General features: G+C 36.6%; 1 protein-coding gene across 4 annotated transcripts in view; it reads left to right on the top strand.

Annotated features, from left to right (window-relative positions):
- caly (ubiquitin carboxyl-terminal hydrolase calypso) overlaps positions 1-27,432 on the top strand; it is a 237,532-nt gene that overhangs the window by 48,243 nt on the left and 161,857 nt on the right. For all 4 annotated transcript variants that reach the window (XM_090416009.1, XM_090416000.1, XM_090416026.1 and 1 more), the window contains exon 2: positions 14,472-14,556. In XM_090416009.1, coding sequence (XP_090272135.1) covers positions 14,472-14,556 — 85 coding nt within the window. The remainder of the gene's footprint in view (positions 1-14,471; positions 14,557-27,432) is intronic.

The following is a 27,432-nucleotide window of genomic DNA, read 5'->3' as shown; positions in this document are numbered from 1 at the left end:
CATAAGTTTGGGAAGCACTGATTTAGATCCCCGACAAAAACCAACTTTTCATTTATTATTATTATTTTTAATTATTTATTATCTATCGAAGAAATATACAAAATCCATAGCTAAAGAACCAGGTCTACAACTAAATAGCACAAATATGAATCACATTACATATACAGATGATATTATTATTCTTGCAGAATCTAAAGAACAATTGAAAAAAATAAAGCTTTTAAATGAAAACTGAAACAGAAGTACAAAGGAAAGTTCCAAAAAGCTAGAGACATCTCAAAACTAAATGAAGACAGGCTAAGAACAGCATATTGGAAACTAAGCTTAAGACTCCCAAGTTAAAAACAGAATATAAATACAAGAGCAGAACGACTGACTACAGTGCTAAAAAAAAGCAGTAGAGGAAGTAATTCCTGAAAGAGAAAAGATCAACAAGAAATGGATAACTCAGGAAACCCTAAAATTGGTACAAGAGAAAAGAGAACTGAAACTTAAAAGAGATAATTCAGAGGCAGCAGATGAGTTGTACTGTCAGAAATGCAATGAAGTACGGAAAGCAGCAAGATCTGATAAAGCCAAATGGTTGGAGGACCAGTGCAAAGACATTGAACAGTACCATGGAGAACACAAAACTAGAGAGGTCTACAAACTTATAAGAAATGTCAGTAGGAAGTGGCAAACAAGATCAGTAGCAGTCAAAGATGAAAATGGTAAAATATTGATGGACAAGATATTTCAGCGAACTATATAAAAATCAACTAAATGATACTGCAACAGAAGTAATCAAAGAACTAAAAGCAATCTCTCCACCAGCAGAGACCTTTGAAAATGACATCTTGGAAGAGGAGGTGAATAAGGCTATAAAGCATCTCAAGAACAACAGGAGTCCTGGATCAGTTGCAAAAGAAATTCATAAGCTATGTAATGAAATATGGAGATCAGGGTATGCCCCCGAAGACTGGAAAAAAATCGGTCTTGGTTGTTCTTCATAAGAAAGGCAGTGCTTTAGAATGCACCAATTATAGAACTATTGCATTAATGAGTCATCTTGGCAAAGTGCTGGTGAAAATACTAATAGAGTGCCTGAAGGGGCATATGGAGGCACATCTTCCGGATGAGCAAGCCAGATTTCGACAAGATCGAAGTACAGTGCAACAAATACTCGCACTAAGACTAATAGCAGAGAAAGCTCGAAGAAAGAACAAAAAGATATATTGCTGTTTCATGGACTTCCAAATAGCATTTGATAATATTGACCAAAATATAAAATGGGCTGTCTTGGAATCCTATGGTGTGGACAATAAATTGATCCGCCTGCTGTAAGATATAAACAGCCAAGCAGAAGCAAAAATCAGAATAGCAGGTGAGACTGGAGTTTTTCACTAGTCAAGGCACAAGACAAGGGGACCCAATATCACCAATCATCTTCATCACACATCTGGGAAGAACACTAGATAAGATTAAAGAAGAAGGCGGAGGCATTTCAATAAATGTCATGAGAATAAACTACCTCTGCTTTGCAGATGACATCGTTGTGATTGAAGAAGATGCAGCAAGGCTGGAACAGACATTGCAAACACTATACACAGAAGGAAAAAGATATGGACTAAATGTCAACTTTGTAAAAACTAAAACAATGATATTTGGACAACAGGAGTTACTGAACAGAGTTATTACGATAGACAGATATCAACTGGAAAATGTGGAACACTTCACATATCTTGGATGCCACATGACGCATGACTTGGACCCCAAAAAAGAGATAAAAATTAGAATAGCCAGAGCAACAACTATTTTAAAAGCCATGGACAAAATATGGAAGAGCCGAGCTATAAAGATGCAAACCAAACTGTGCATTGTAGAAACCTGTATCTTCAGCAGCATGCTCTATGGATGCGAGGCCTGGATACTCCTGAGAGAATCTGAAAGGAGGATATTGGCATTTGAGAGGAAGTGCTATTGAAAGATCTTGAGAATAAGCTGGATACAGAAAGTGAACAATGAGGAAATCTTCAGACAAATATAACCAAAAGAAAACCTGATCCAGAAAATAATCAAAAGGAAACTACATCTATTTGGCCATATATGTAGAATGAATGAATGAATGATGAGAGAAAATTAAAAACATTGCTGTTTGGAATGATTGAAGGAAAGAACAAAATAGGAAGACCAAACAGAGAATGGGGTGATGACATCGTCAAATGGTGTGGAAACTCTATACACAAATTGAGTCATCTTGCGCAAAACAGAATGCAATGGAAGAATCATATCAAGATGGCAGCAGACACCTAAGGGCACTAGACCCATGGTTGTTGATGATGATGAAATGAAGAATGCAAACTTTTGGAATGAAAATCAATCTGAGCTAAACTACAACAATGAAAATAGGAAGAGGTGAGGAAAAAATTTCAATACACTTAGAAAATCATATACTTGAATAAGTAAAGCAATTTACATATCTAGGCAGTATCATTATTCACAACTTCAACAACACAGAAACAGAAAAAATGCAGACTTAGCAAAGGATGGTCTGATATGAATAAATTAAACAAAATATGGAAGAATAACAGCATGTCAAAAGCGTCAAACTAAAAACTATATTAAACCATTATTATACCTACAGTAATGTATGGAGCTGAGACCTGGACACTTAATCAAAAAGAAATACAGAAAATCAGACTATTGAAAATGAAATGCTTAAAAAAAATAAGATTCATTGGTCAGAACACAAAACAAACAAGCAAGTCAAACACAAATTAAACTATAGTGAAGATATCATAGCTATAATTCTTAAACAGCAATTAAGGTGGTTTGGACACCTCCAGAGAATCCCTTTTCAAAGATTACCAAATATAGTCTTGAATGGAATTATTGGAAGAAGATGATGAAGAGGTAGACCAAAAAGAACTTGGCCACAATTCTAGCTTCAGAGAGATGAGAGAAATGGCCAGAAATAGAACCAGATGACAACGGTTTACACATAGGGGACTCAACCCTTCATTTGATGGATGAGAAAGAAGAAGAAGAAAAAAACATATCAATGGCTCCTCTCTGCAGGATATCATTCCAGAAAAGATACTGGAAGATATGAAACCTATATAAATATACAGCAACATACTACATAAACAGGAAACTTACTACACATTACATGTGTAGTAAGAATTAAAGAATGCATACTTTTATTTAGTCATCATAACATTTTTTTAAAAACATTGCTTAAAACAATATTTATATAAAATAGATTGATACCTTGGGCATGTAAAGTGTGTTGTGTATTACCATCTTTCCAAGAAACTACTGTCAACACTCAAGAAATTGGTAGGTCATTTCCCCCCCCTCTTATATAAAAAAAACACAGAACACTTTGTAAACAAAATTAAGTAGCATCACACTTGATTTATTAGTCAATTTGACCTATCCATCCTTTTTCACAAATGCCTCAATAAAGTCAGTTCTTCCTTTACAGGACAAATTCCTGCTTGACATCATAGCAATCTTTGCCCATATACTACATTCTGGTTATATTGTCTGACAAAAAAATGCTTTTTACCTGCAAAAATAAGGCACAGCCATGGTCTTCTTGCCATTATCCCCCACTGCCTAATTGCTAACTTTTATATGCTTAAAAAAACAACATACTCTAGATTCCTTTACTTTAAAGCCCAAATTTTGGTTTATATATATTGATGATTTTGTTGCTTGGCCCTGTGGCTGCCAAACTGTAGATACCTTTCTCAGCAACCTGAGCAAACATCAGAAACACATACAATTTGCAACTGAAATTGAAAGTCAGAACATACCCCCATTTCTATATACACTTGTCACGTCTTCCTTCCAGAAGTCTTTCCTTCCTGTTTACTGTAAACCTGCGCATCCATCCATCTGTTTGTTAGACATCATCAGATGTCGTATGGTCACTTAATACCTTGTTGATGTGCCACACCGGCATTTGCCAGGTGATTTTGTTGAATGTCCTTCTGGTGGCTTCAACTCTCTGATCAGCCACTTCAGGCATAGCATCCATTCATGTCATTGAAGGTCTATTCCTTCCTCTTATTATTACTATTATTACGGGCAACTCCAGGGAGTCATTAGACTCATTGAGGGAGGCCCCAAATCATATTCATCACAACTATTCGACATTCATACAGTATCTATCATACCTCGCCTTAAACTCATTCACTGTCACAGCATCCACCACAGACTCAGGAGCGCATTCCACTCATTCACTACTCTAAAAGTAAAGAACCCAACTCTAACACCTTTACTAACCACACTTTTGCCCAGTTTCCATGGATGTCCCCTAGTCCTCCCACAACCAGCCCTATTCTCAAAAATATCTTCTGAATTAATTTTATAGAAACCCTTCAGTAATTTGAATGTCTCAATCATATCTCCCCTCATCTGCCTATCAACCGATTTTTGCAACCCACAAATCCTCAACCTGTTCTCATACGGTTCATTCTACAGACCTGCTATCATCTTGGTCACTCGCCTCTGGATCCTCTCCACCTCCTCCCCATCAAGAAGAAACCTAGGTGACCAAATCTGAGCACAGTAGTCGAGATGGGGTCTTATCAAGGCTCGTTACAGAGGAACAATAACCTGCTTGTCTCTACTTGTCAACGTATTCTTCAGCAACCAAGTGATTTGATGAGCTGATTTGGCCACTTTTGCAATGTGTCCCCCTATATTTCAATTCCTTATCCACCAACACTCCTAAATCTCGTGCCTCATCAATTTCCTGGAGCACGGTTCCACCAGTGCAGTAAACTGCCGCCAATCTTTTCACCCCAAAATGTATAACCTTACATTTTGCCACATTAAATTGACATCCATTCTCCTTAGCCCAGACCTCCAATCTATCCAAATCATTCTGCAAAATTTTGACGTCATCTGCATTCTCTATTGCCCTACCCAACTTCGCATCATCCGCAAACAAATGAACTGTTCCTCTCAGATCCTTTCCTATATCATTTATGAACAAATTAAACAGCAGTGGTCCAAGAACAGATCCTTGTGGCACACCACTAGTCACAGGCCATCTTGTGGACTCTACTCCTGAGTAAACCACTCTCTGATATCTCTCCATCAACCACCCTCCTATCCATCTCACCAACCCTATGTCCATTCCCATATGCTGCAATTTACTGATTAGAATTCCATGTGGTATCCTGTCAGAGGCCTTAGCAAGATCCAGTAGAATCACTGTAAACCCATTACCCTTATCCAGTTCAGCCGTCACTGTGTTATAATACGTGAGCAAGTTACTGAGGCATGACCTACCCTTCACAAAACCATGCTGTCCCTGATACAGTATCCCATTTTCTTCTATCCAATCTTGTATTTTCCTCTTGACTATTTTCTCTAAGACCTTGATAATGATTCCTGTTATGCTGATTGGCTGGTAATTTTCAACAGCAGCCTTGGAACCACCTTTGTGCAGTGGAACTATTTTCCCCTCTTTCCACCCCTTGGGACTGACCCAGTCCTGAGGCTCAAATTAAACAAAATGGTCAAGGGCACTAACAATTCTTTGGCCGCTTCACGTACGACACGAGCTGGTATACCATCCAATCCCACAGATGTATTGACATTGAGGTTCTGTAATAGACCAGTTACCTCTACTTCATTCATCACAATTCCTGTATAAGCTGTTGGTTCTTCCATTCCTGCAAAGTCACCACCTGGATGATATACTCTTGCAAAGTGCTCGCTCAGTAATTCCACAATATCGACTGATTCGGTTACCTCCCTACTCTCAGCATTTTTTAAGATCATTCTACCATGAGCATTTTTCCTTTTACTTGCAACATATTGAAAAAACTGTTTGGGATTCTCTTTAGCCTGTGTGGCCAATTTCCTTTCGTAATCTGCTTTTGCTTTTCTTACCACCCTTGTTACCATCCTGGCCTGAGCTTTATACTGTTCCTGCGCCTGATGGTTACCCTTCTCCTTAAATTCCCTCCACAATTGTTTCTTTTTTTTGCAGCTCAAGCTTAATAGTGTTATTCATCCATTTAACCCCTACTTGATTTATTATTCGGACTCTTGGTATACAGTCAACCATTGTCTCCTGCAAACAGTTCTTAACCACCTCCCATGCACTATCAACATCCAGCCCTTGCAGTTTTACATGCCATGGCATTGAGCCAAGCACACACCTAAGCTTGTCATACTTACCAGCCCGGTAATTCCACATGTACCCTGTCTTAATTGTAAATTTGACTCCTTTAGCCACTTCCCAAGTCATGACCTTATGGTCACTCTCACCAATTGGTGGCAACATGGTCATGTTCGTTACAGCCACATTCTCAGTTGCAATTACTAGGTCCAGCACTCTCTGCCCCTTGATATTTTCCAATACATGTTGCCGTAGATAGTTGTCCCTTAATAGCCGCATAAAGTCCAATTCCTTCCTCCCATGTGCCCTCTCCTCTTTCCAGTCAATGTTACCATAATTGAAATCACCCATAATAATTACCCTCCTTCCACTCATTTCTTCTATTTGCTTATGCATACTATCCCCACCATCCACTCCATCACCCGGTCTATAGCAGCACCCAATTGTATATTTTGTTCTGCTAGATTCTATCTCACACCAAACAGCCTCAGATGTGCTTTTTTCCCCATCCTGCAGTTCAACTTCTATACTCCTTGGCTGAAGCTCATCAGCTATCATCAATAACACTCCTCCCCCCTTTTTATTCACCCTGTCACTCCTGAACACGCCATACCCATCGCATTCAATCCCACTAGCTTTATCATCTTCTGTCAGCCATGTTTCACTAATACCGACAACCTGTGGCCTGGAAGTGCCAACCATGGCCAAAAACTTTTCCTTCTTGTTCCTAATAATCCTGGCATTAGTGTACATGAATCGCAGAAGCCCATTTGTCCCATCCCTACTTTGATGCCTTATACTAACTATCCCATTCTGATTTGTTGTCCGTCGTACTCGCTCGGGCATAATATTCTCATTTATACACTTAACTGCCCCCCTAAAGTCTGCATATCTACCCCCCCCCCTTAATAAATCTAGTTTCCCTGAGTCTGTACATCCACTTCCACATCATGCATCAACACTCTTTCAAGTCTTCGTACACCAACTCCATTCAAATGTAACCCATCCATCTTATATAAGTCCTTTCGCCCATCAAACTCATTCCACACATCCACAAATTCCACACCACTCTCCATGCATAACACACACATAAAGTCATTGGCAATTATGGCCCTCCTTCTAAACACTTCGCTGTCATACTGCGGTAAGATACTCTCCATCCTAACTCTCTCACTCTTCTCTTTTGCTACCTCAAATAATTTCCTCACATCCTCTATCATTTCCATTTTGTCCTCTTTCAAATCATTCGTTCCTGCCACGATTATCATCTCTTTCACCCTCTGTTTTTGCAGTCGAATAGAATCGCTGATGTCCTTTATGTTCGCACCTGGCTGGTTCGACTTCGTTAAACTCTCAATTATTACGCCTCTCAATAGTGAATCCTCATACAGCACTCGCTCCTTCATTTTATTGACGTTTACGAACATTCTATTATTTGCCGTCACAGACTTCCGCCGGTTATTTGTCGGTACGTTCAACACACATTTTTCCATACGCCCCAGTTGTCTTTTAGCTCTGTGTATCGCACCATTCAAACGGGCAATTTCGCTACTCGCATTTATCTCACCATTTTCATTATCGATCAAATCATCCATTCTTTCTGTGTTTCTACCTTCATTTACACTTTCAGCGACGCTTTCACACCTATCTGGCACTACCATGCAATTCTCTAGCACACCGCCATTTTCTACATTCTGACCATCGTTAACGATATCACTCTCGACACACGAAACATGCTTGAAGTCCTCATTCTCTTTACACTTTCTACACATATTAACTCCACTATCACTTTCTAACCAGACTCCCACCGCTCTTCGCAAGGCATACATCTCACAGACAGCACATTGCATAAATTTGTTTACATCAAAACTCTTAAACAAACATGGCGACCTGGCCGCCATTTTTTTCTTTATCGGTGCTATGTGTACGCTATCTTTTCTTAAAAATAATAATTAAAATAACAGAAAACACGCAAAAATTGCACAGACACACCAAGAAACAAAAAGCAAACAATACTACTTAAAATTCTAGTAAAATATCTAATGTTAACACAAAATACTACTAATCTTTTCAGGAGCTCTCGACAAGCCGACGATCTAATCAGTGCGACACCAAGTGACCCAATTATTCCAGAACTTTACTTTCTATTACTGTTTTGAGAAGTCCTCCTTCCATCATTTCAGTGTATCCAAAGTATTTCAGCTTCTGTCAGTATCTTTAGTGAGCCTTAAAGTGCTGCTGATCCCTTTTAGCACCCATTCATTTGACCACCTCTCAGTATATAATATCACACATCTCAAAGCAGCTGTCTTTTCTTATCAAACTTCTTTAGGTTCCAGGTCTAACAGTCATAAGTTGCTATTGGAAACACAGCTGCATCCATAATCCTCAACTTTCTTCCTGTGGAGATAATCCATCCTTCCAGATTTAAGTGGTCTTGATTTAGCCATTCCTAATCTTCTTTTAATGTCTTCTGAACAGTAATTCTTCACATTAATAATCGATCCCAGATACCTGAACTTGGTTACTTCCTCAATTCTTTCTCCATTAAGGTACACTTGTTTTTTTCAGGAGCTTCCCTGTCTATTTTCTTTGAGAGCCATAATCTTTATTTTGTTAGGTTTGAGATGAAGTCTTCTGTTCTTATTGATTTCATTAACTTTGTCAAGAAGTTGTGTTAGTTCTTCCCTGTCATTACAAAGGAACATACTGTATCATCAGTGTAACTCATATTACCTGGTCAGTCTACCACTTATCCTAATTCCTGTCTTAAGCTCATCCAGTTCTGCATGCATGATGTCCTCAACGTAGATACTAAACAGGTGAGGAGAAAGTAGGCATCCTTGCCTAACTAACTAATTCCTTTCCAACCTGAAGCCAATCGGTAAATCCAACACCTGTTCTTATTGTGGCTACTTGCTCACTGTACACGTTAGCTATTAACCTGATAATGAGTTGAGGAAAGCCCATTATTTTCATTACCTCCCACAATTTCATATGCTGAACACAGTCAGAAGCTTTCTAATAATCTATGAAAACATTATTATAGGAAGTCAAAATTCTTTATACTTTTCAGTGATCTGTCTAAGTTAGAGTATCTGATTTCTTGTACCCTTGCCTTTCCTAAAACATACTTGTTCCTCTGGCATCTCTGCCTCAACTTTGTCCTCACTGCTTGAGATGAGAGATTAAACAAACTTTACATACTGGCTATACACATAAACTCTTAGCGACAGTTCTCTTACAGCACAAAAACTAGGTGTTGTTATCACAATAAATAACAGGGCTTCAAAGATATGCTCCAATGAGCAAGCACTTAAGCATGAATTTAAAAATTATCTACAATACTTTTCTAAAAAATAGTTATAGCAAAAATACTAGCAACAAAATTCTTTAAAGATTGCAGTTAATAATAATAAACTAGATTACAATAAACCTTAGCAATTCCATACATTAAAGGGATATCAGATAAAATAAACAGAATACTACATAAATACAACCTTAATACCAACTTTTAAACTCCTGCAAAATTAAAGAATTTATTTAACTCCTCCAAGGATCCCTTTGTAAAAACTCGATTGTAGCTTAAATATTCTAAAGCACATTACATCGATTTTTTACAGAGGTCAAGTCCCATGAGAATGTTGTGAAAATAACTTGTTTGTCTCTGTATATTTTGTACTAGATATTTTTGTAAATAACCCTTTGAAGTTAACTGTATGTACTCTTTTAATAATAATATTTCACTGTGTTAAAAAACAAGGCAATGTTTTGCTGCCAGAGCTGTATGTAATAGATCTACATGGCGGCATAAGTAAGGTTGTTTGTGAAATTTTGTGTGTATATGAAAGGCTTACAAACTCTGCACGTAAACACCTCCGAAGTCAGTCGGAAAGGTTTGAACAAATTTCCAATGGCTGGCAACTTACAATCAAAAGGAAGCGGGCCGAACTTGAAAGAGTCATGCCGAGTTCTTTAGGGGTTACAAACTTCGTGCGAGGTCTCAGAGAAGGCATAATAAAAAGGGACAGAGCCAAGCATAGGGAGCTTCCTGGTTTGAGACGTCGCTAGAGAGAGAGACAACTTGTAGGCTAGAGAGAGGGATTTCCAGAGGCCGCAGACAGAGCTCCCTGTTTCCAGTCGTCGCCAGAGAGCTTCCAGTTGTTCAGGCATTTCGGTGATCCCAAGCCAGAGGAGAAAAGCTGATGTAAATTCCCGAAGCAGAGAGTTGGCGGTAGTTTCAGTTATTGGAAGAGCTTCCAGGTGGCGAGAAGAGAGAAGGATCCCATTCGAGAGTCAAAAGAGACAGTTGGTGGCAATTACAGTTTCTTAGAGGCCAGAGTTCAAGCTACTTGAGACAGCAGTCGTCCAGGCATTTTTGGCGAGCGAAAGCAGAGGAGAAAAGGTGATGTTAATTACTTGAAGCAGCTTCGCTCGGAAGTTTTTCTTTTCACTGTGGGAGAACAACATTTTGCCAGAGCTGTATGAGTACCACAGGTCGCTGTTTACAGCCTGCTATTTTTCCGATGAGATACTACTGAAGTCAAATTTCCTGAAGGAAGCTCGAGATCTGAGATGAAAGAATTGCCATAGAACTTTTTAGTGCAAGAATTTTGACTGAATGTGCAATACAGAGCATTTATAAGTTACACACTTTTGTATATTCCCTCTTATAGTTGTTATAGAAGGACGTTTAAGATTCTTGTTTAATAGTGATAAGAAGTGTCCTTAAGAGAGTCAATTGGCATGTTGGAAATTGATATCAAATTTGTAAAAATAACTCTAACCTCTTTGCAAGTAAATTAAGAGTTTAATAAGTTAAATTTGTAAGCAGAGAATTAATAGGTTTTTGAGTTAAAGAGATTAATTAATGTTGAAGTAAATAGGTTCTAATTTATGCTAAAGATTTTATAAATGGATAGAGAAAGCAATCTCTCTATTGTTTAATTCATGTATGATTTGTAAATAAATGTTTTGATATTTTTGTTAAAGGAGTGCTGCCTGATTGTTTATTTTTACAACTGCACTGTTCCTAAATAAATCGGACTTGTGAGTGGGAAACTAAGTGAGATAGCCAAAGCGTAAAGTTAAGTAAAAGAATAGACCACAACTGTTTGTGTAAAGTTTTATTGAAGGAATTTGTGTTAGAGAGAGAGAAGTCTGCCAGCGTATTATTGAGTTTTATGCTAATTAAATGATATTAGTGGCACAGTCTAAATTAAACGAATTTTCTAGTATCTTAGGCATAAGACTCGTAGGGCGAAGGGTAGATAAACATAGTACACAGTAGAGTAAATGAGAAAGGTTACGAGAGAGAGAAAGCACAGTGCTAAGTAGAATAACGGTATATAAGGAATAGAGAAAAAAATAGACACGTACAAATATAAAGAGACAGTAACAGCATATGATTACAATGGCACAGCTTTCGTTTACACCTTCTCTCCTGGCTCATGCTGGAGTATACCATATTCAGTGCACCTCAAATTTGCCGTATATAGGTGAAATTAGATGCATAATTCCTATCTAAAAAAAAAAAAAAAAAAAAGGAACATAAAGGACACATTAAATTGAATAACTATTTAATTAAATTTAATATATATAGCTTTTCTGTTTATTTATGCCCTGAATACTGGAAAAGCACTGTTCATTACCTGTTCATTACATCACACCAAAGCATTGTATGAGCACAAGTTTAAGGAGTTATATGAAATTCTAATCCTAATCTTAATGAAAGTGATGGTCTGAAAATCCCAATAATATGGATTCCGCATATTCTGCTCATATGAGTTTTTATTCTAAGAGTTCATTATAAATTATAATTAGGATTGTAGTACTCCAGGGTCTTAGCCTTAATATAACAAATAATTATCTTAAATAATTTATTAGGCCACCACTATTGCTGTATTAAAAGATAATATGAATGCATTCTCTGACCCTGTTATTACGAGTAAGATATAGCTTTGACATAGTATTTTTTGGGCAGTAGGGTGGAGGACTGGCAACACGTACAACAAATAAAACGAATCACAACAAACTGAAATGCTCTGCATTAATTACAGCTTTTCTTAAGAGCATTCAAAGAATCAGCTGAAATGATGAAGTATCTCTACAGTGTAACAAAAAACATGAGTTTATTTTACATCATCCGTTGATTTTGGTCTTCCTTAATTCATCATAACACACTTGTATTTATTAGCAAGATACAGCAACACAAGCAAATAGCATGCTTTCCATTGTTTAAACATTTCAAATCTTCTTCACTAGAAATGTTAACTGTTATTACTTTGCTTGTAGTTTTTAATTTATTTGTGCTATTTCCTGATGTAGTGAAATTAACTTTTTTTTCTTCCACGAAACTAGTTAAACTAAAACAGTTTGAAGGAGTTTTAATTCATGTTTTTTTTTACTATTTACTATTAGTAAATTATTTACTATTTACTATTTTTTACTATTAGTATTTTTACTTCGTAATTTAATACTGGAAAATGGTGATTTGTGATTCTGATATGTCCTTTCTCCACAGAAGCCTATGCAGTGAGTAGGATTTTTTTTTACTAAAGGTCAGGTCAATAGAATAATGGTTGATCAAACCATTGTCACTTTGACATACTGTTTGAATTGTAATATAGCTTCTCTCTCTCTCTCTGTGTGTGTGTGTGTGTGTGTGTACACACGATGTTCTTTCTTGTTGGTTCAGTTGCTTTAATAAAATTTTCATTCTATTATGAGGACTTTCCATCCCCTCTTCCCCCACTTGTGTGTGTATACTATACTCCAGATGATGACCTTAATATGAAGTCCAAAATGTCAGAAAATTAATTATTCTTAACATGGTAGTAGTGTCCATAGTTTATTAAAATGTTTGCTAAATATATGATTGTTGTACTTTCGTGCATCTTAAACACTTAGATGGAATGTTAATTTTGTTATTCTTCTGCATCACTTATTATTGGTGGGCTGACTGGCAAAAACTATTCTTCTACTTAAGGGCAAGATTTTCAGATTATCTCACTAATATTACTGCTGTAGATTTTCATCAAGGGTGAAATTACTATTAGATAGCCTCAGAAGGCTATATTTAATAAACAGGTATAAAAAGCAGTTAATTTCTAATTATTTATTGTTTTATTGTAAGAGATTTGATAATTATTATTATTCTTTCTTTTAGTGTTGCACAGTGATCAGCATTCATTTTAGAAATTATGGACTTTGCAATGCGTATTACCATATTTATCGTACCTGTAATCTACCATATATATATATATAGGGAAAACAGGATGCACAATTCCCATCAGACAAAAGGAACATAAACGACACATTAAAAATAATAACTATGGTGAAGCTGGCCTTTCTGATCATGCTCTGAACACTTTACATAGATTTGACTGGAAAAGCATCAGCTGTTTACATCACACCAAAACATGGTATGAATGCAAATTTAAGGAAGCCTGTGAGATTCTTATCAACCACCCCAATCTGAACAATAATGATGGTCTAAAAATCCCAAGCATATGGAAGGCACATATTCTACCCACGGAACCTTTCTCCCTAAGAGTTAACTATAAACAGGACTGTAGATAATTCGGAATCCTAAATCTAATATATTAATTGTAATGCTAAAAATAGGACATCATTGTTACTGAAAACTATAAGAAAACTATCTATAAGAAAGAATGTTTCTCTCATGTTATCTTAAATAGAATTTAGCTTTGATGTAGTTTCTAAATAATTAATTAATTTGTAATTTTATCTGTATTTTTTTTTTCTCACTAGAGGTCATGCCAGTAGAATAAACGGTGATCAAATCATTGTTTCTTCTTACTGTGTGAAATGTAACTCAGCTTGTCCTTGTGTATTTGTATATACTCCAGATTATGACCTTAATATGAAGGTTTAAATATCAGGAAATTAAAATAGTTATTTATAACACAGTTGTAAAGTCCATAATTTCTAAAATGAGTATTATTATTGTTATTACATAACACCTCCAGGGAGTCCAAAGACTCATTGAGGGAGGGTCCCTACTCCACAGTCTCTCTTTCTCCACTAACTACAACTACACCAACGGCATCTACCGCCCACCACCACCACTAGTATTTTCACAGACAATCACAAACATCCATGTCCACAGTGGGATTCAAACCCGCAGCCTTTTGGCTGGAGAGCGGATATGCTAACCACTCAGCCAACCTAGCCGGCATTTTAAATTATTAAAGTATAAAATTTAGATTAAATTTTAATTTTATTAAATTAAATTAAATTAAAGTATAAAAGTCTATTTTTGTACATCATAATTGAAATACTTATTCATTCATTCATGATTTTTATTTTTTTCCATTATTTTAAGGTTTGTTTACATTACTTTTGGAAGACTTTGGTGTCAGAGGAGTACAAGTTGAAGAAATATATGATTTACAGAAACCAATTGAAGGGTGAGTAAAGCATTATATTAAAATGGAAGTACCATATAACTCTATAGATTGTAATCATTTAATGTTCATATTTTCATACTGCACACAAGAAATGTGTAAAATGTATAATATTAGATATGTGGTCACCATATTAGCATGCATCTTAACAAACATATAGATGAGATGTGAATTTTGTTTTCCCTCTACAATTCTTGTTAGAGGCAACTTGCCATTGACTCAGAAGATATGCCTTAATTAAACTACTGGACATAGTTACTTTCTGACTATGTGATATTGTTAAAAGTCTCTTAACCATGCAATTTCAGGTCTTTAGTTAGATATGTCTCCTTAAATCCTCACATTGAGACCTACAATTTCATTGGAGAGATTGTATTAATCTGTCTGGAAATTTGCTTTTTATTTAGCCCACAAAATGATTTTCCACATCACCATGCCCTCTGCTAAAAAGTTCCTGCAATTTTTTTTCTTTGTAGAGTAGTTTTTGACAGTATGGTATGTTTTTTAATATAAAACTAGAATTAATTAGATGTTGATATTATGATGGTTATCAATTGCAAAAAATTGATTAAATGCATCATAAATTGCCTATTGTAGTTTTATTTTTGACCATGATATGACATATCTACAGGAAGTAGCATATTATTAAAACATTTCAGAGTTAATATAAAAAAATTCGGGGTGCTTAAGGGTCAAAGCTATATAACTGAGAGGAGACCTCCACACAGCCTTTAAAGGAATACGGAGAACCAACCAGGGCTTCTGACCTAATGTCCAATCCTCACCTTCTTGTGGTGCACCCTGTTGGGTATCTACCTGGATACTGAATGAATGAGGATGGGCTGGAAATTTGGATTTAGCTGACCAAATTTAGTTGTATTCTTATTGGCTTAGACTAATGTACAAAATGATGGTGCAACATGACAAAATTTCATGCCTTGTTTAGCCGACCTGGTTAAACAAAACCCCTGTTGTTTTCGCCAGGGAACCAGGGCGAACAGCGAAAACTCAACTACTGGAACAAATCTGAAAGTACACCCCAACTCAACATCGCCAGAGTTAAAGATCGGTACTATCAACATAAGAAGCCTGAATGGCAAAGAAATGGAGCTAGCTGAGGAATTAGATAGGTACCAGATCGACATAATAGGGGTGACTGAAACAAAAAAGACCAAAACTGGTGAGATCTTTCTGAGCAATAAATACAAAATGATATATTCAGAAAATGACAGTCAAGGAAAAGAAGGAGTAGCTTTGGTATTCAACACTAAATACGAGGCTAATCTTCTTGAATGGCAGGCAGTGTCAAGTAGAGTGATCTGGGCAAATGTAAGAATGGGGAACTGGACAATGAGACTTATTTGTGCCTATGGTGCCACAGAAGGTTCTACTAAGGTAGAAGTAGAGGAATTTTTTGATGCTTTAGAAAAAGCAACTGACACAATGAAAAAGGAAAAGTTGGTCCTTGTTGGGGAATATAAATAGCAGAGTAGGAAATGATTGTCAGACATACCAAAATATTTTGGGAAAATTTTGAGAAAAGAGCAAAGCTAATAATAATGGCAAATACCTGTTGGATTTCTGCTCAGGACATGGACTGGTTATTACTAACACCATGTTCCAACATAAAAATGTGCACTAATTCACATGGAGAGAAGAGGCAAGGTATAAGAAAAGTCTCATCGACTATGTTATTGTTGATAGTGATGTTTTCTCCCTGGTGCATGACACCAGAGTGTACAGAGGATTTGAAATTGGAAGTGATCACTATTTTGTCTTGAGCAGGATAAAATTGGATTTCATATTGAAAAAAATAACATGTAAGAAAATTTTAAAGAGAATAAAAGTTGAGCAGCTCTCAGATGTGAACTGTAGACTAAAATACACAAAGATTATTGAAGAAAAAATGAAAGAGTTTGAGAACAGGAACCAAACCTTGGAGATTCAGTGGCAAGCCTTGAAGAAAACACTGATTGATTCAGCCAGAGAGTCATGTGGTGAGGTTGTCTACAAGGATAGAAAAATAAGAACTCCCTGGTGGACACAGGAAGTTAAAGAGGCAGTGAAGGAAAAGAAGAAAGCATATCAAAAGTTCCTGGCAAATAAGTCAGCTTGTGCTCTTAGAGAATACAGAGAAAAATTTAAGAAAGCTAAACACTATGTAAAACTAGCTAAACAAAAGTCATGGGAGGACTTTGGCAAGAACAAGAAAATAAATTCCAATAAGGTGGTAAGATATCCTGGAGGTTGTTGAAGAAGCTTAGAAATGGAGGAAAGAGTGCTGTAAAAGGAGTTAGAGATGATAAAGGTGACATGAAAAAGGGAGAAAAAGATATCCTTGAAGTATTGAGTAATTACTTCGAAAAATTGCTAAATGAAACAAGCAGTGATAGCACAGTGGTAAAAAACACTCAGCAGGCATACAGTCAGGAATACATACCATATTTGAAGTAGAAAAAGCTATCAAGAGCTTGAAATGTGGAATGGCCGCAAGAGTAGATGATATTATTATTATTATGGTTATTATTCCAGGCAACTCCAAGGAGTCGACAGACTCATCGAGGGAGGCCCTAACATCATGTCAAGAACAACTATTCGACATTCACACAGTATCTATCGTACCTCGCCTTGAACTTATTCACGGTCGTAGCACCCACAACAGACTATGGCAGCTTATTCCACTCATTCACCACTTTCCAAGTAAAAAACCTAGCTCTAACATCCTTGCTAACCACATTCTTGCCCAGCTTCCATGTATGGTGGTATAAAAGTCTTACAGTGGCTGCACTGCATAGTTCAGAAAGCCCGTTCAGTGGAACGAATTCCCGATGATTGGAGTAAAGCTCTCATAGTACCCATATATAAAAAGAGAAATAAAACTGAATGTGAGAATTACAGAGGTATTTCCTTACTGAGTGTTCCTGGCAAGATTTATGCAAGTATACTTGTGAAACAGTTGAGAAGAATTGTGGACGAAAGGCTTGGTGGAGAACAAGCTGGATTCAGGCCAAATAGAGGCTGTCGGGATCAGATCTTCACTTTACAAGAAATAGTTGAGAAAGCATGGGAATATAACAAAGATCTATATTTAAATTTTGTCGATCTGGAAAAGGCATATGACAAGGTGCCGAGAGAGATGGTATTCAAGATGCTACAGTTATATGGTGTCAATGGGGCATTATATCGAGCAATACTGAGTCTTTATTTGAGTTGTAAGTCAGCAGTTAGAATTGAAGGATGCACAGGAAGATAGTTTAATGTTAAATCTGGTGTGAGACAAGGATGTAAGTTATCCCCTCTGTTATTCATTATCTATATGGATCACATTATGAAAGAAAGTGATATTAAACATGATATCAAAATTGGAGATGTTAATGTCAGCTCTTTTCTTTATGCAGACGATGTTATACTTCTAAATAAATCTGCTACAAGTATGCAAGATTCCCTGACTAAATTAAATAACTGTTGTAATAAATATGATATGAAGGTCAGGAATAAAAAGACGAAGACAATGAAAATAGGCAGAATCATTGAAAATGTCAACTGCATTGTGAACAGAGAACCTGTGGAACAAGTAAAACATTTCAGCTACTTAGGCACAATTTTTACTGAAGATGGTAAACTAAATATGGAAATAGACAACAGAATCAGCAAAGCTGGTATGGTGGGAAGTCAATTGAATAAATTCATATGGAATAAGAGAGAAATAAGTCAGAACACTAAATTAGCTGTATACAAAACAATGTTCAAACCAGTTTTAACTTATGGATCTGAGAGCTGGGTCAGAAGTAAAACACTTGACCAAAGACTAGAGACCTCAGATATGAGAGTTCTGAGTAAGATTATAGGCGTGCACAGATACCATCAATTGCAATATCATATTAAAAATGAGGATATTTGGAAAGAACTTGACATTGTCAGCATCCACAAATGCATTAGCTGGGCTAATCCAAGGTTGTATGGTCACTTAAACAGAATGGGCGAGGAAAGATTAGCAAAACAAAAAACGACCCAGAGGAAGACCAAGATATAGGTTGATTGATACGATATAAAGTGCCTTAGACGATAGAAATATAAGATCGATAATGTTGGAGTCTTGACAGCTAACAGACTGATTTGGAGGAAAATTGTAGATAGGAAGTTAGTAATGATGTAAATTTTTCATGTAGTACTATCATATCCTGTACACCCCTTGAGGATACATGGCAGAAATTTGATGATGATGATATAAAAAATTCATACTGAACTCTTGGTATATTGCCTCTATAGTTGAATTGACTGAGATATGTACAAATCTTTCTGTGGGAAATAAGTTTTGTTCAGATGGAAGAGTAATTACATATGATTTATTATCAGAAAATTATACCTCAGAAGAAATCATCTTCCTTGTTTTTATCTTCTTTTTTTTTTCTGTTAAAGTGAACATGGAAATGCATATGATGATGCAACATAATGAGATATCATGCCAGCTGGCATGCTCCCCAGTTAAACAAGGTCCCCACTGTTTCATGAGTTAACCAGGGAAGGGAAAACAGTGAAAGTCAGCTGCTGGAACAAGCTCCAACTCAGCATCTAGATGAAGAAGAATAAACCCAACGTCAGAAGAACTGAAGATAGGAACTTGCAGATGAATTGGAAACATGCCGTGCAGACATGATTGGCATTACTGAGACAAAGAAGACAAAGACAGGTGAGATGTTATTAAATAATAAGAATAGGATTTTACATTCAGCCAATAATGATCAAGAAAGGAAGGAGTAGGATAGCATTCCACCAAACATGAAGATAAACTTGTTGATTGGAAGGCAGTTTCAAGTAGAGTAATGTGGGCACTCTTTAAAATGGTGAAATGGACAATGAAACTTCTTTGTCCTACAGAAGGCTCTTCTAAGAAAGAAGTCATTAGAAAAGGTAGCTGACATAGAGAAAATGGTAAAAGTAGTCATTGTTGGAAATCTAAGCAACTGAGTATGAAATTAATCCCACCACACTCACTCTCTCTCTCTCTCTCTCTCTCTCTCTCTCTCACACACACACACACACAAAAATGTTTTATATGTGTGTGTGTGTGTGAAACATTGCATTTCTGCTGAGGACACAGACTAGTTATTACTAACACTATGTTCCAGCATTATAATATGTGCAAGTTCATGTGGAGAGATGACACAAGAAATAAGAAAAGCCTTATTGACTCTGTCATTGTTGATAGTGATAACTTCATGCTGATTCAAGATACAAGGGTCACTTCCTTGAAATTGGAAGTGACCATTATTTACACTAAACAGGATAAAAATGGATATTAGATTGAAAGAACAGTATGTAAGAAAATTTTAAAAATAATTAAAGTTGAGCAGCATTTACAGGTAAACTGTAGGCTCGACTATACAAACACTATTGAAATTTGAAGGCATTTGAAAACAAGAACCAAACCTTTGAGTCCAGTTGCAAACTCTGAAGATGACATTGATTGTTTAGTTATGGAGGTATATGAGGAAGTTGCCTGTAAGGATAGAAAAATAAAAATTCCTTGGTGGGCACAAGAAGTTAAAGAAGCAGTTCTGGAAAAGAAGAAAGCATACTAAGAAATCCTAGCAAATGAATCAGCAGATGCCGTAAAAGAATACAGAGAGAAATGTAAGAGAGAGCCAAGCTATGTGTAAACGTAGCTAAATAAAAGTCATGGAAAGATGGCAAAATGTTCTGGAGGCTATTGGAAAAAAGTTTAGAAAAATAGAGGAAGGAGTACTGTAAAAGGCATCAAAGGTGAGAAAGTTGACTCTAAAACTGCAGATGAGGATGCAGAAAGGTAGCTGGAGTAGATGATATTCATCCAGAAATGCCAAGTATGGAAGTATTAAAAGTTTTTCAATGCACTGCACTGAAAAATCTACACTGTATAATTCAGAGGGCCTGGTCAGAATTTTTTTATTTTTTTAAAAAGAGCTGTATGTTGTAGTTGCTTGGTAATGCAGGGTGTCCGCATTGGGCCTCACTAGTTTCAACGTGTTACCACTACTAAAGTGTATGGCCCATGGTGTTGAAATTGTGCAAATGATAAGGAACACTCATCGAGTAAAAAAAAAATCAGTACATTTCCATATATGCCCCTTTAGTAGCATGCATAATGTCAAGTTGATAGTCTATCTCCAACCAGGTTCTCTGAAGCATGTCGGGGATAATGAAAGACACAGCAGCAGCAGCAGAAATGCAATGTTTCAGGTTCTCTAGACTATCCACTTTAGTTGCATAGACTGTATCCTTCACATGTCCCCCTCCCCCTTCCAAGAAAAAATCAAGTGGGATAAGATCCAGTGATCGTGGTGGCCAGGGAATTAGTCCTCCATATCTGATCCACTGCTGACAGATGACTCTATCAAGAGTCCCTTGGACTTCCAAATACTAGAGTGGTAGGGCACCAGGACATCTGTTGAAAGAGAATGTACAGTTGCAAGTCTTTGAGTTGTGGAAAGATGAAATTTCCCAGCATGTCAAGGTAAATCTTTCTGTTGATATTGTTTTTCACAAAAAAAAATGGGCCAATGATAGTATTTTGCATTTCACCACACCAGACATTTACCTTGGAACTGTCATGCACATGTTCCACGATGCAGTGAGTATTTTCACTCCCCGATATCCTGACATTGCCTGTTCACTTTTCCGCTGACATGAAAAGTGGCTTCGTCCAAAAAGCAAATCTGGATTCTTGTTGACACGTTCCAGAATTTCAGCTGCAAATATTACCCGTTGTGGCTTTTCATTTTGCTTAATTTCCAACAACACCTGCACTTTGTACATGTGTAGATGCAGCTTATGATGGATGACCTTGTGAACAGTGGAGTGGGGTATTTGCAGTTCACGTGACACTCTCCTAATGGATTTTGTCAGGCTTTGCACAGAGGTCTCACGAATCCTGTCTTCCAATATTGACTGCTTTCCTCCTCCATGCTGATTCAAAATGCTTCCTGTTATTAGGAAATTTATTGTACACCTGACAGAACTTACGCTGCACTGCTTTGATTGATCTCAGCTCAGCTAACCACCACATAGCTTCTAGTTTCTTTTCCCCTAACACTATGTTTAAAACTAAAAGAGCCTTGTCCGGCAGCGGCACCACATCGTGACACAGGAAAAAATTCTAGATGAAACTTGTAGTGTCTCTGGAATGTTTGAACAACCTACACCTTACATATTTTTTGAAACTAAGGCAGTATGTGGACATCCTGTGGACATCCTGTACTTCATGAGAAATGCTATTTCAGAGGTGAATGGAAGTAGAGGAAAAAGGAGAAGCAAGTTCAGTGTGTTTGCAGTTGCATAGTAAAGGATGCTGGGCAGCTGCTACCCAATATCCTATTACTGTGCAACTCTTCTAGTATTAACAGGTGCAACAGAAAGTTGAGGAATGGTGTGTTCTTATTTACTGGAGCAGTGACTATGAAATTGCTCACCTCTAGACAGCATCAAGGATTTTAAGGGACGTTTTAGGTGCACCACTCCAAACATGCGAGCAGTATTCTAAACATGATTGTATTTGGGATTTGAGAGGTGGTTCAGTGTAAATCACCCTCTTGGATGAAAGAGAATGCTTAGTTTCTTGGATCCTGAAGAGGCTATTGATTTCATTATAACCTGCTTAAGGTTATAGTGTAATGTAACTGTATATTTCTATATTTGTGTCATAACAATGCTTCATTGAAAGTGAATGCATGTATCCATGGTATTAAATATTGTAAACCAATAAGTCAAGTAGAACTTTAGACACATTACAGACTGAATGCTCTTAAAGTTAGAAGTAAGCACTTCAAACTTTAATTCATGTAAAGTATTTCAGACTGTGTATAAATAATATGTAAGCAATGTTGCATAAAGTGTTTGCAGTTGCATAGTAAAGGAATGCTGAGCAGCTGCTGTCCAGCATCCTTTTGCTGTGCAATTTTGGGAAATGAATTTCATTGATTGGTGTGTGAGACCACTGCCCACTTATTGGAGGCCTGAGAAGTAGCTTGAAAAAGTTCCATGTTTGTTCTCTAGAACAGGGTTTCTGGATAGGTGGTCCAAGGATGAGGCTCAGGGCTTGCTGAGGTGCTGCTTCAGCATCTGGGGTAGCCTTGGCATTCCATTCCCAAACACAGTCATTGCTTGCCAGTCAGTGGGCACCCATGTATGACTCCATGGTGATAGGAAACTCTAGTACCAAATAAAAAATCTCTTGAACACGAATCCTTCATCCTCAGATATTTCAGGGTCCCTAAATATCAAATGATATTTAGGGACATCATTTGATAACAAAAAAAAGGCATGTGATAATGTCACTCTTCTTTATTCAAAAGAGTTTAGAAGGACTTGCAAGATCAACAAAAGCAGTCAAGAAACTACTAAACTAAGTTTCAGAGCTTCTATGTTTTAACTCCGATTATATAGAATTTATTCAAAAATTCCAGCATACAGGTAACCCTCGTATAACGCGGTACTTGTACAACACGATTTCAATATAATGCGGTCTACAAATTGTAGTAATCCTTTATCTTTTCATATATTTTTCACCGCCGACTTAAAAATCAAATTTTATCTTCATTAAATTTGCGTCTGCCCATATTGCACATGTAGTTATAAGTAGTGAATTTATATTAGGGGGAAATCCCCTTTAGCACACATGTATGTCAATTGTTTACCATATAAAGTGTTTAATGTTGAAAGTTGTCTTCGTTTTCTGCCAGGAAAGCACATTAAAAATCATAAGTGTGTTAATCTCAAGCTGAGTACTTAATTTCTGGTGAATTACATGCATAATAAATATGTAATACTTTTTTATGTAAAAATTTTATTTTTATAGTAATGGCCACTTAGAACGTTTTGCGATATGGTTGAAAACGAAATTAGTGAATTAATTGATGGCGAAATAGAGTTAAATTAGGAGGAACTGGCACAATTAATAGATGACGTTGAACCAAGTGGCGAGGAAAATTCTGACTTGCCACTTGGCAAGGCAGAACTTTCTAATTGTGATGAATCAGTGAAAGAATTCAGTTTAAAAAAATTAGCAGAAGGATTGGACTTGGCAAGAAAGTAAGGAAGTTATTTTACGGATAATGATCCCTCAATGGAGCGCTCTGGAAAATTCAAGAGACAGTTGGATATTTGTTTAGCTCCATATTATGAACTTAATAAAAAAAAGTGCAGCATAGTGGTAAGCAAGGTCTTATTACTGACTTCTTAATAACTAAACCAGCCGAAGTATGCAATGAGAATTATACAAATGATGTCCAAGTGATGACGACGTTCGGCCACTTGTAAAGAAAGAATATCTATGAAATGTTTGTTTTGAAGATAGTGATGACGATTAAAATATGTACTTTATTTTATTTTGCCTAAAACATTTATGCGTTATGTGCAATGAAGTTTATGTACAATTTGTATTTTTATAAGTTTATACTATGTATTTTGTTTCATAGTTTTTTTTTCTTAACTTATATGAATTACCTGAATTAAATAAAAAAATATTTTTGTTGGATATGGCATTGTTGTTTATATAATAAAATGAAATTGATTTCGGAACATAACCCTACCTTTTCTATGTGATCTGAGTCTCACATAACGCTGCATTTCTGTGGAACCAAACATCCGTGTTATGCGAGGGTTACCTGTATTTTATCCAACATTATGTGGACATTGTCAGGGAGATAGACAGTTAACATTTCCCTGATGATGTCCACATTGAATGAAATATACTGAAGTTTTTGAATAAATTCTATATAATTTTTGTTACATGCATAAGCCATGAAATTTACTGTGATATGTCTAGGCAATATGCTTATGGAAACATCTAGTCAACAGCACTCGAAAAAATTACCATTGTCTGCATCAACTGTTGGAATACCAATTACAATGACACCTAATAAAACTAATGTCTTCTAGGGAAGTGATATTAGAATGGAATTTCCTTGATGTTCAGAGCTTGAAGATCAGGGAGTGACAGGTATGAGGTGCATCCTGATATGTATGGATGGTTTCTTGGTTTTTGATCAGAAACATCATCTTTACTTATGATACATCTAAGCTTTAACATCTATAACAAGGGGTATCTCAACTGCTCTGTTAGGCTCTACGTTTCTAATCTACTGAGATACTTTAAATGTCAAAATTATGGACATGTTCAAACTACCTGTCATGGTTCTATCACTTGTGCCCTGTAGCTGTCTGATAAGTATCAGTGAGTTGTTTATGGAGGAGTGATATCTCAGAAGCCACTAGTGGCTTTTCTCTTCTGAGATATCACTCATAATAATAATAATAATAATAATAATAATAAAAGAGATCCCCAAGGGATCTCTTTTATTATTATTATTATCATCATTAAGCCTCCACAGAGTCAAAATACTAATCACAGTAGGTCCCACTGTCTCTCTCACACACACACACACACATCACACAGTTGATCATACTGCACCTTAAATGTATTTTTCATCTCTCCACTCACCACACTCTTGGGCAATGCATTCTAATCACTTACCATTCTCTATGCGAAAAGAAAAGAAAAAAAAATCTGCTCCTTGCTTACATCCTCCTTATACAACTTCAAGAGATGATCTCTTCTTCTTCTCCCTTATCTTCATCCATTCTATCCAAAATCTCCTCCACATTAATCTGGTGATACCCCTTAACATCTTATATGTCACAATCATATCTCCTATCTTTTACACCAGTTTCGGCAAATTACATTTTCTCAATCTGTTATCATACCCAACCTTCCAAAGACCAGAAACTACCTTAGAATCATTTCTGGATCCTTTCCATTACATCTTTCTGATAAACCAAGTCACCAAATCTCTGCACAGTAATCCATATGTGACTTGATCAAAAAAGCTTTATACAATGAAATCATAACATCCTTAGGTCTACACATCAGTACACTCAGCATCATTCCCATAATCTGCTGTACTAGCCCTAAATTATAGCAGTATGTCCCTGAAAAATTTTAGGTCCTTATCCATAATTGCTCCCAGATTTCATCTCTTCTACCCTATCCCAGGCTTACAAGAGGACTTGAATGCACTGGCCTGGGCAAGTAAAGGGGGCTCAAAAGTTCAATGTTGATAATTGGTCATTTTAGAGTACACAGTTGGTGGAAATATCTTCGAAGAGGTAGAGGAAATTAGAGATCTGGGTGTGATTAGGGTCAAGGACCTGAAATTTTTAGGCTGTATTGCTAAACTTGTGAGGATAGCACAGCAAATAATGGTATGGAAGGTACTGAGGTAGAAGTAAGGATGTTATAGTTCCATTGTATAAGATTTTGATCAGGCCATGTATGGATTGCACTGGTGTGATTACCTGGTTTTCAAAAAGATGAAGATGTATTGGTAATTATCTAGAGATGATTGACTAAGATGGTTTCTAGATGACTAAGATTCTGGTCTCTGGAATATTGAGTATGAAGACAGATTGAGAAAATGAACTTTGCAAAAACTGGTGGATAGAAGGAGCAGGGGAGCAATTGTGAGGGTGGTCTGAAAGGTTCTCGACCATAGAGGCAACACAAGATTTTTTTTTTTTTTATAAGTTGGTACATCTGTCATAAGCATCTATGTGAAATTGCAAGTCATTCTATCAAGTAGTTTGTTTTATACAGCTATTTGAAGCAAAAGTGTTGTCTATATTTCTTGAAATGGATAAAATTGAGAATCGTGTAGTTATAAAATTCTTTATAAAAGAAGGTTTAATGCCAAAATCAATTAATTTGAAGTTCGTAAAAGTTTATGAGCACTCTTCTCCTTCATTTTCGACAATTAAGAAATGGGCTGCTGAGTTTAAACGTTGCCGAACCATCCTTGAAAATGATCCAACGTGAAGGACGTCCAAAAATTTTAACAACGCCAGAAATCATTAATCAAGTGCATGATATGATATTGGATGACCGGCAAGTCAAAGTGCATGAAATTGCTGAGACTATAGGCATTTCAAAAGAACGTGTAAGATATATTTTGCATGAAGAATTGTAAATGAAAAAGCTTTGCACAAGATGGATACCACTCTTGCTCACAGCAGATCCAAAATGCACTTGCATGAAAATCTCTGAACAGTGCTTGGAGCATTTTAACAAGAATAACACTGATATTAGTATGGATGAGACTTGGAAACAGCAGTCAAGTGGACAGAAGCTGGTTGTTCAGCGCCAAAGAGGACAAAGTTGGTTCCATCAGCAGGAAAGATCATAGCAGGCATCAGTGTCTTGGGATGCTAAAGGCATTTTGTTTATTAATTATCTCGAAAAGGGTAAAACAATAGCCGGGAAATATTATTCCAATCTTTTAACCAGACTAGATGAAAAAATTCCTGAGAATATTTGGTTTTCAGAAGGAAAAAAATCATCTTTCATCAGGACAATGCACTTGCCCACAAAGGTGTTTTGGCAATGAGAAAATTAAAGGATTTGCACTATGAATTGTTGGAACATCCATCCTATTCCCCAGATTTGGCTCCCTCTGACTTCTATCTCTTCCCAAAACTAAAACTCTTCCTCACTGGTCAGCATTTTTCTTCGAATCAATAGGTGATTGCAGCTGTAGAGGGGTATTTTGCAGATCTTACCGAGAACTACTACTACTACAAGGATGGGATAATGACGCTGGAGAATTGCTGGAGTAAATGTATTAGTCTTAAAGGAGATTATATTGAAGAATAAAAATAATTTTGAAATTGCAAATTCGTTTTTTCATTGTTAGGCCGAGAACTTTCAGACCACTCTCATATCATTGAGAATATAAGTTGTTAAGGAGTTATTACAAGATTAATTTGGAGGTGGTTTTGCAAAGAATGGGTGAAAACAGAGAGAGAGAGCAAAAGGTCATCACTGAAACCTGTATAACAATACTGTGGGCA

This window comes from Typopeltis vanoorti, chromosome 1 (genome assembly GCF_054136105.1).
Source record: "Typopeltis vanoorti isolate ZY-2024b chromosome 1, IOZ_Tvanoo_1.0, whole genome shotgun sequence".
NCBI classification, from domain to species: domain Eukaryota; kingdom Metazoa; phylum Arthropoda; class Arachnida; order Uropygi; family Thelyphonidae; genus Typopeltis; species Typopeltis vanoorti.
The sequence above is the reverse complement of the archived record's forward strand: the minus strand, read 5'-3'. Positions and strand labels throughout refer to the sequence as shown.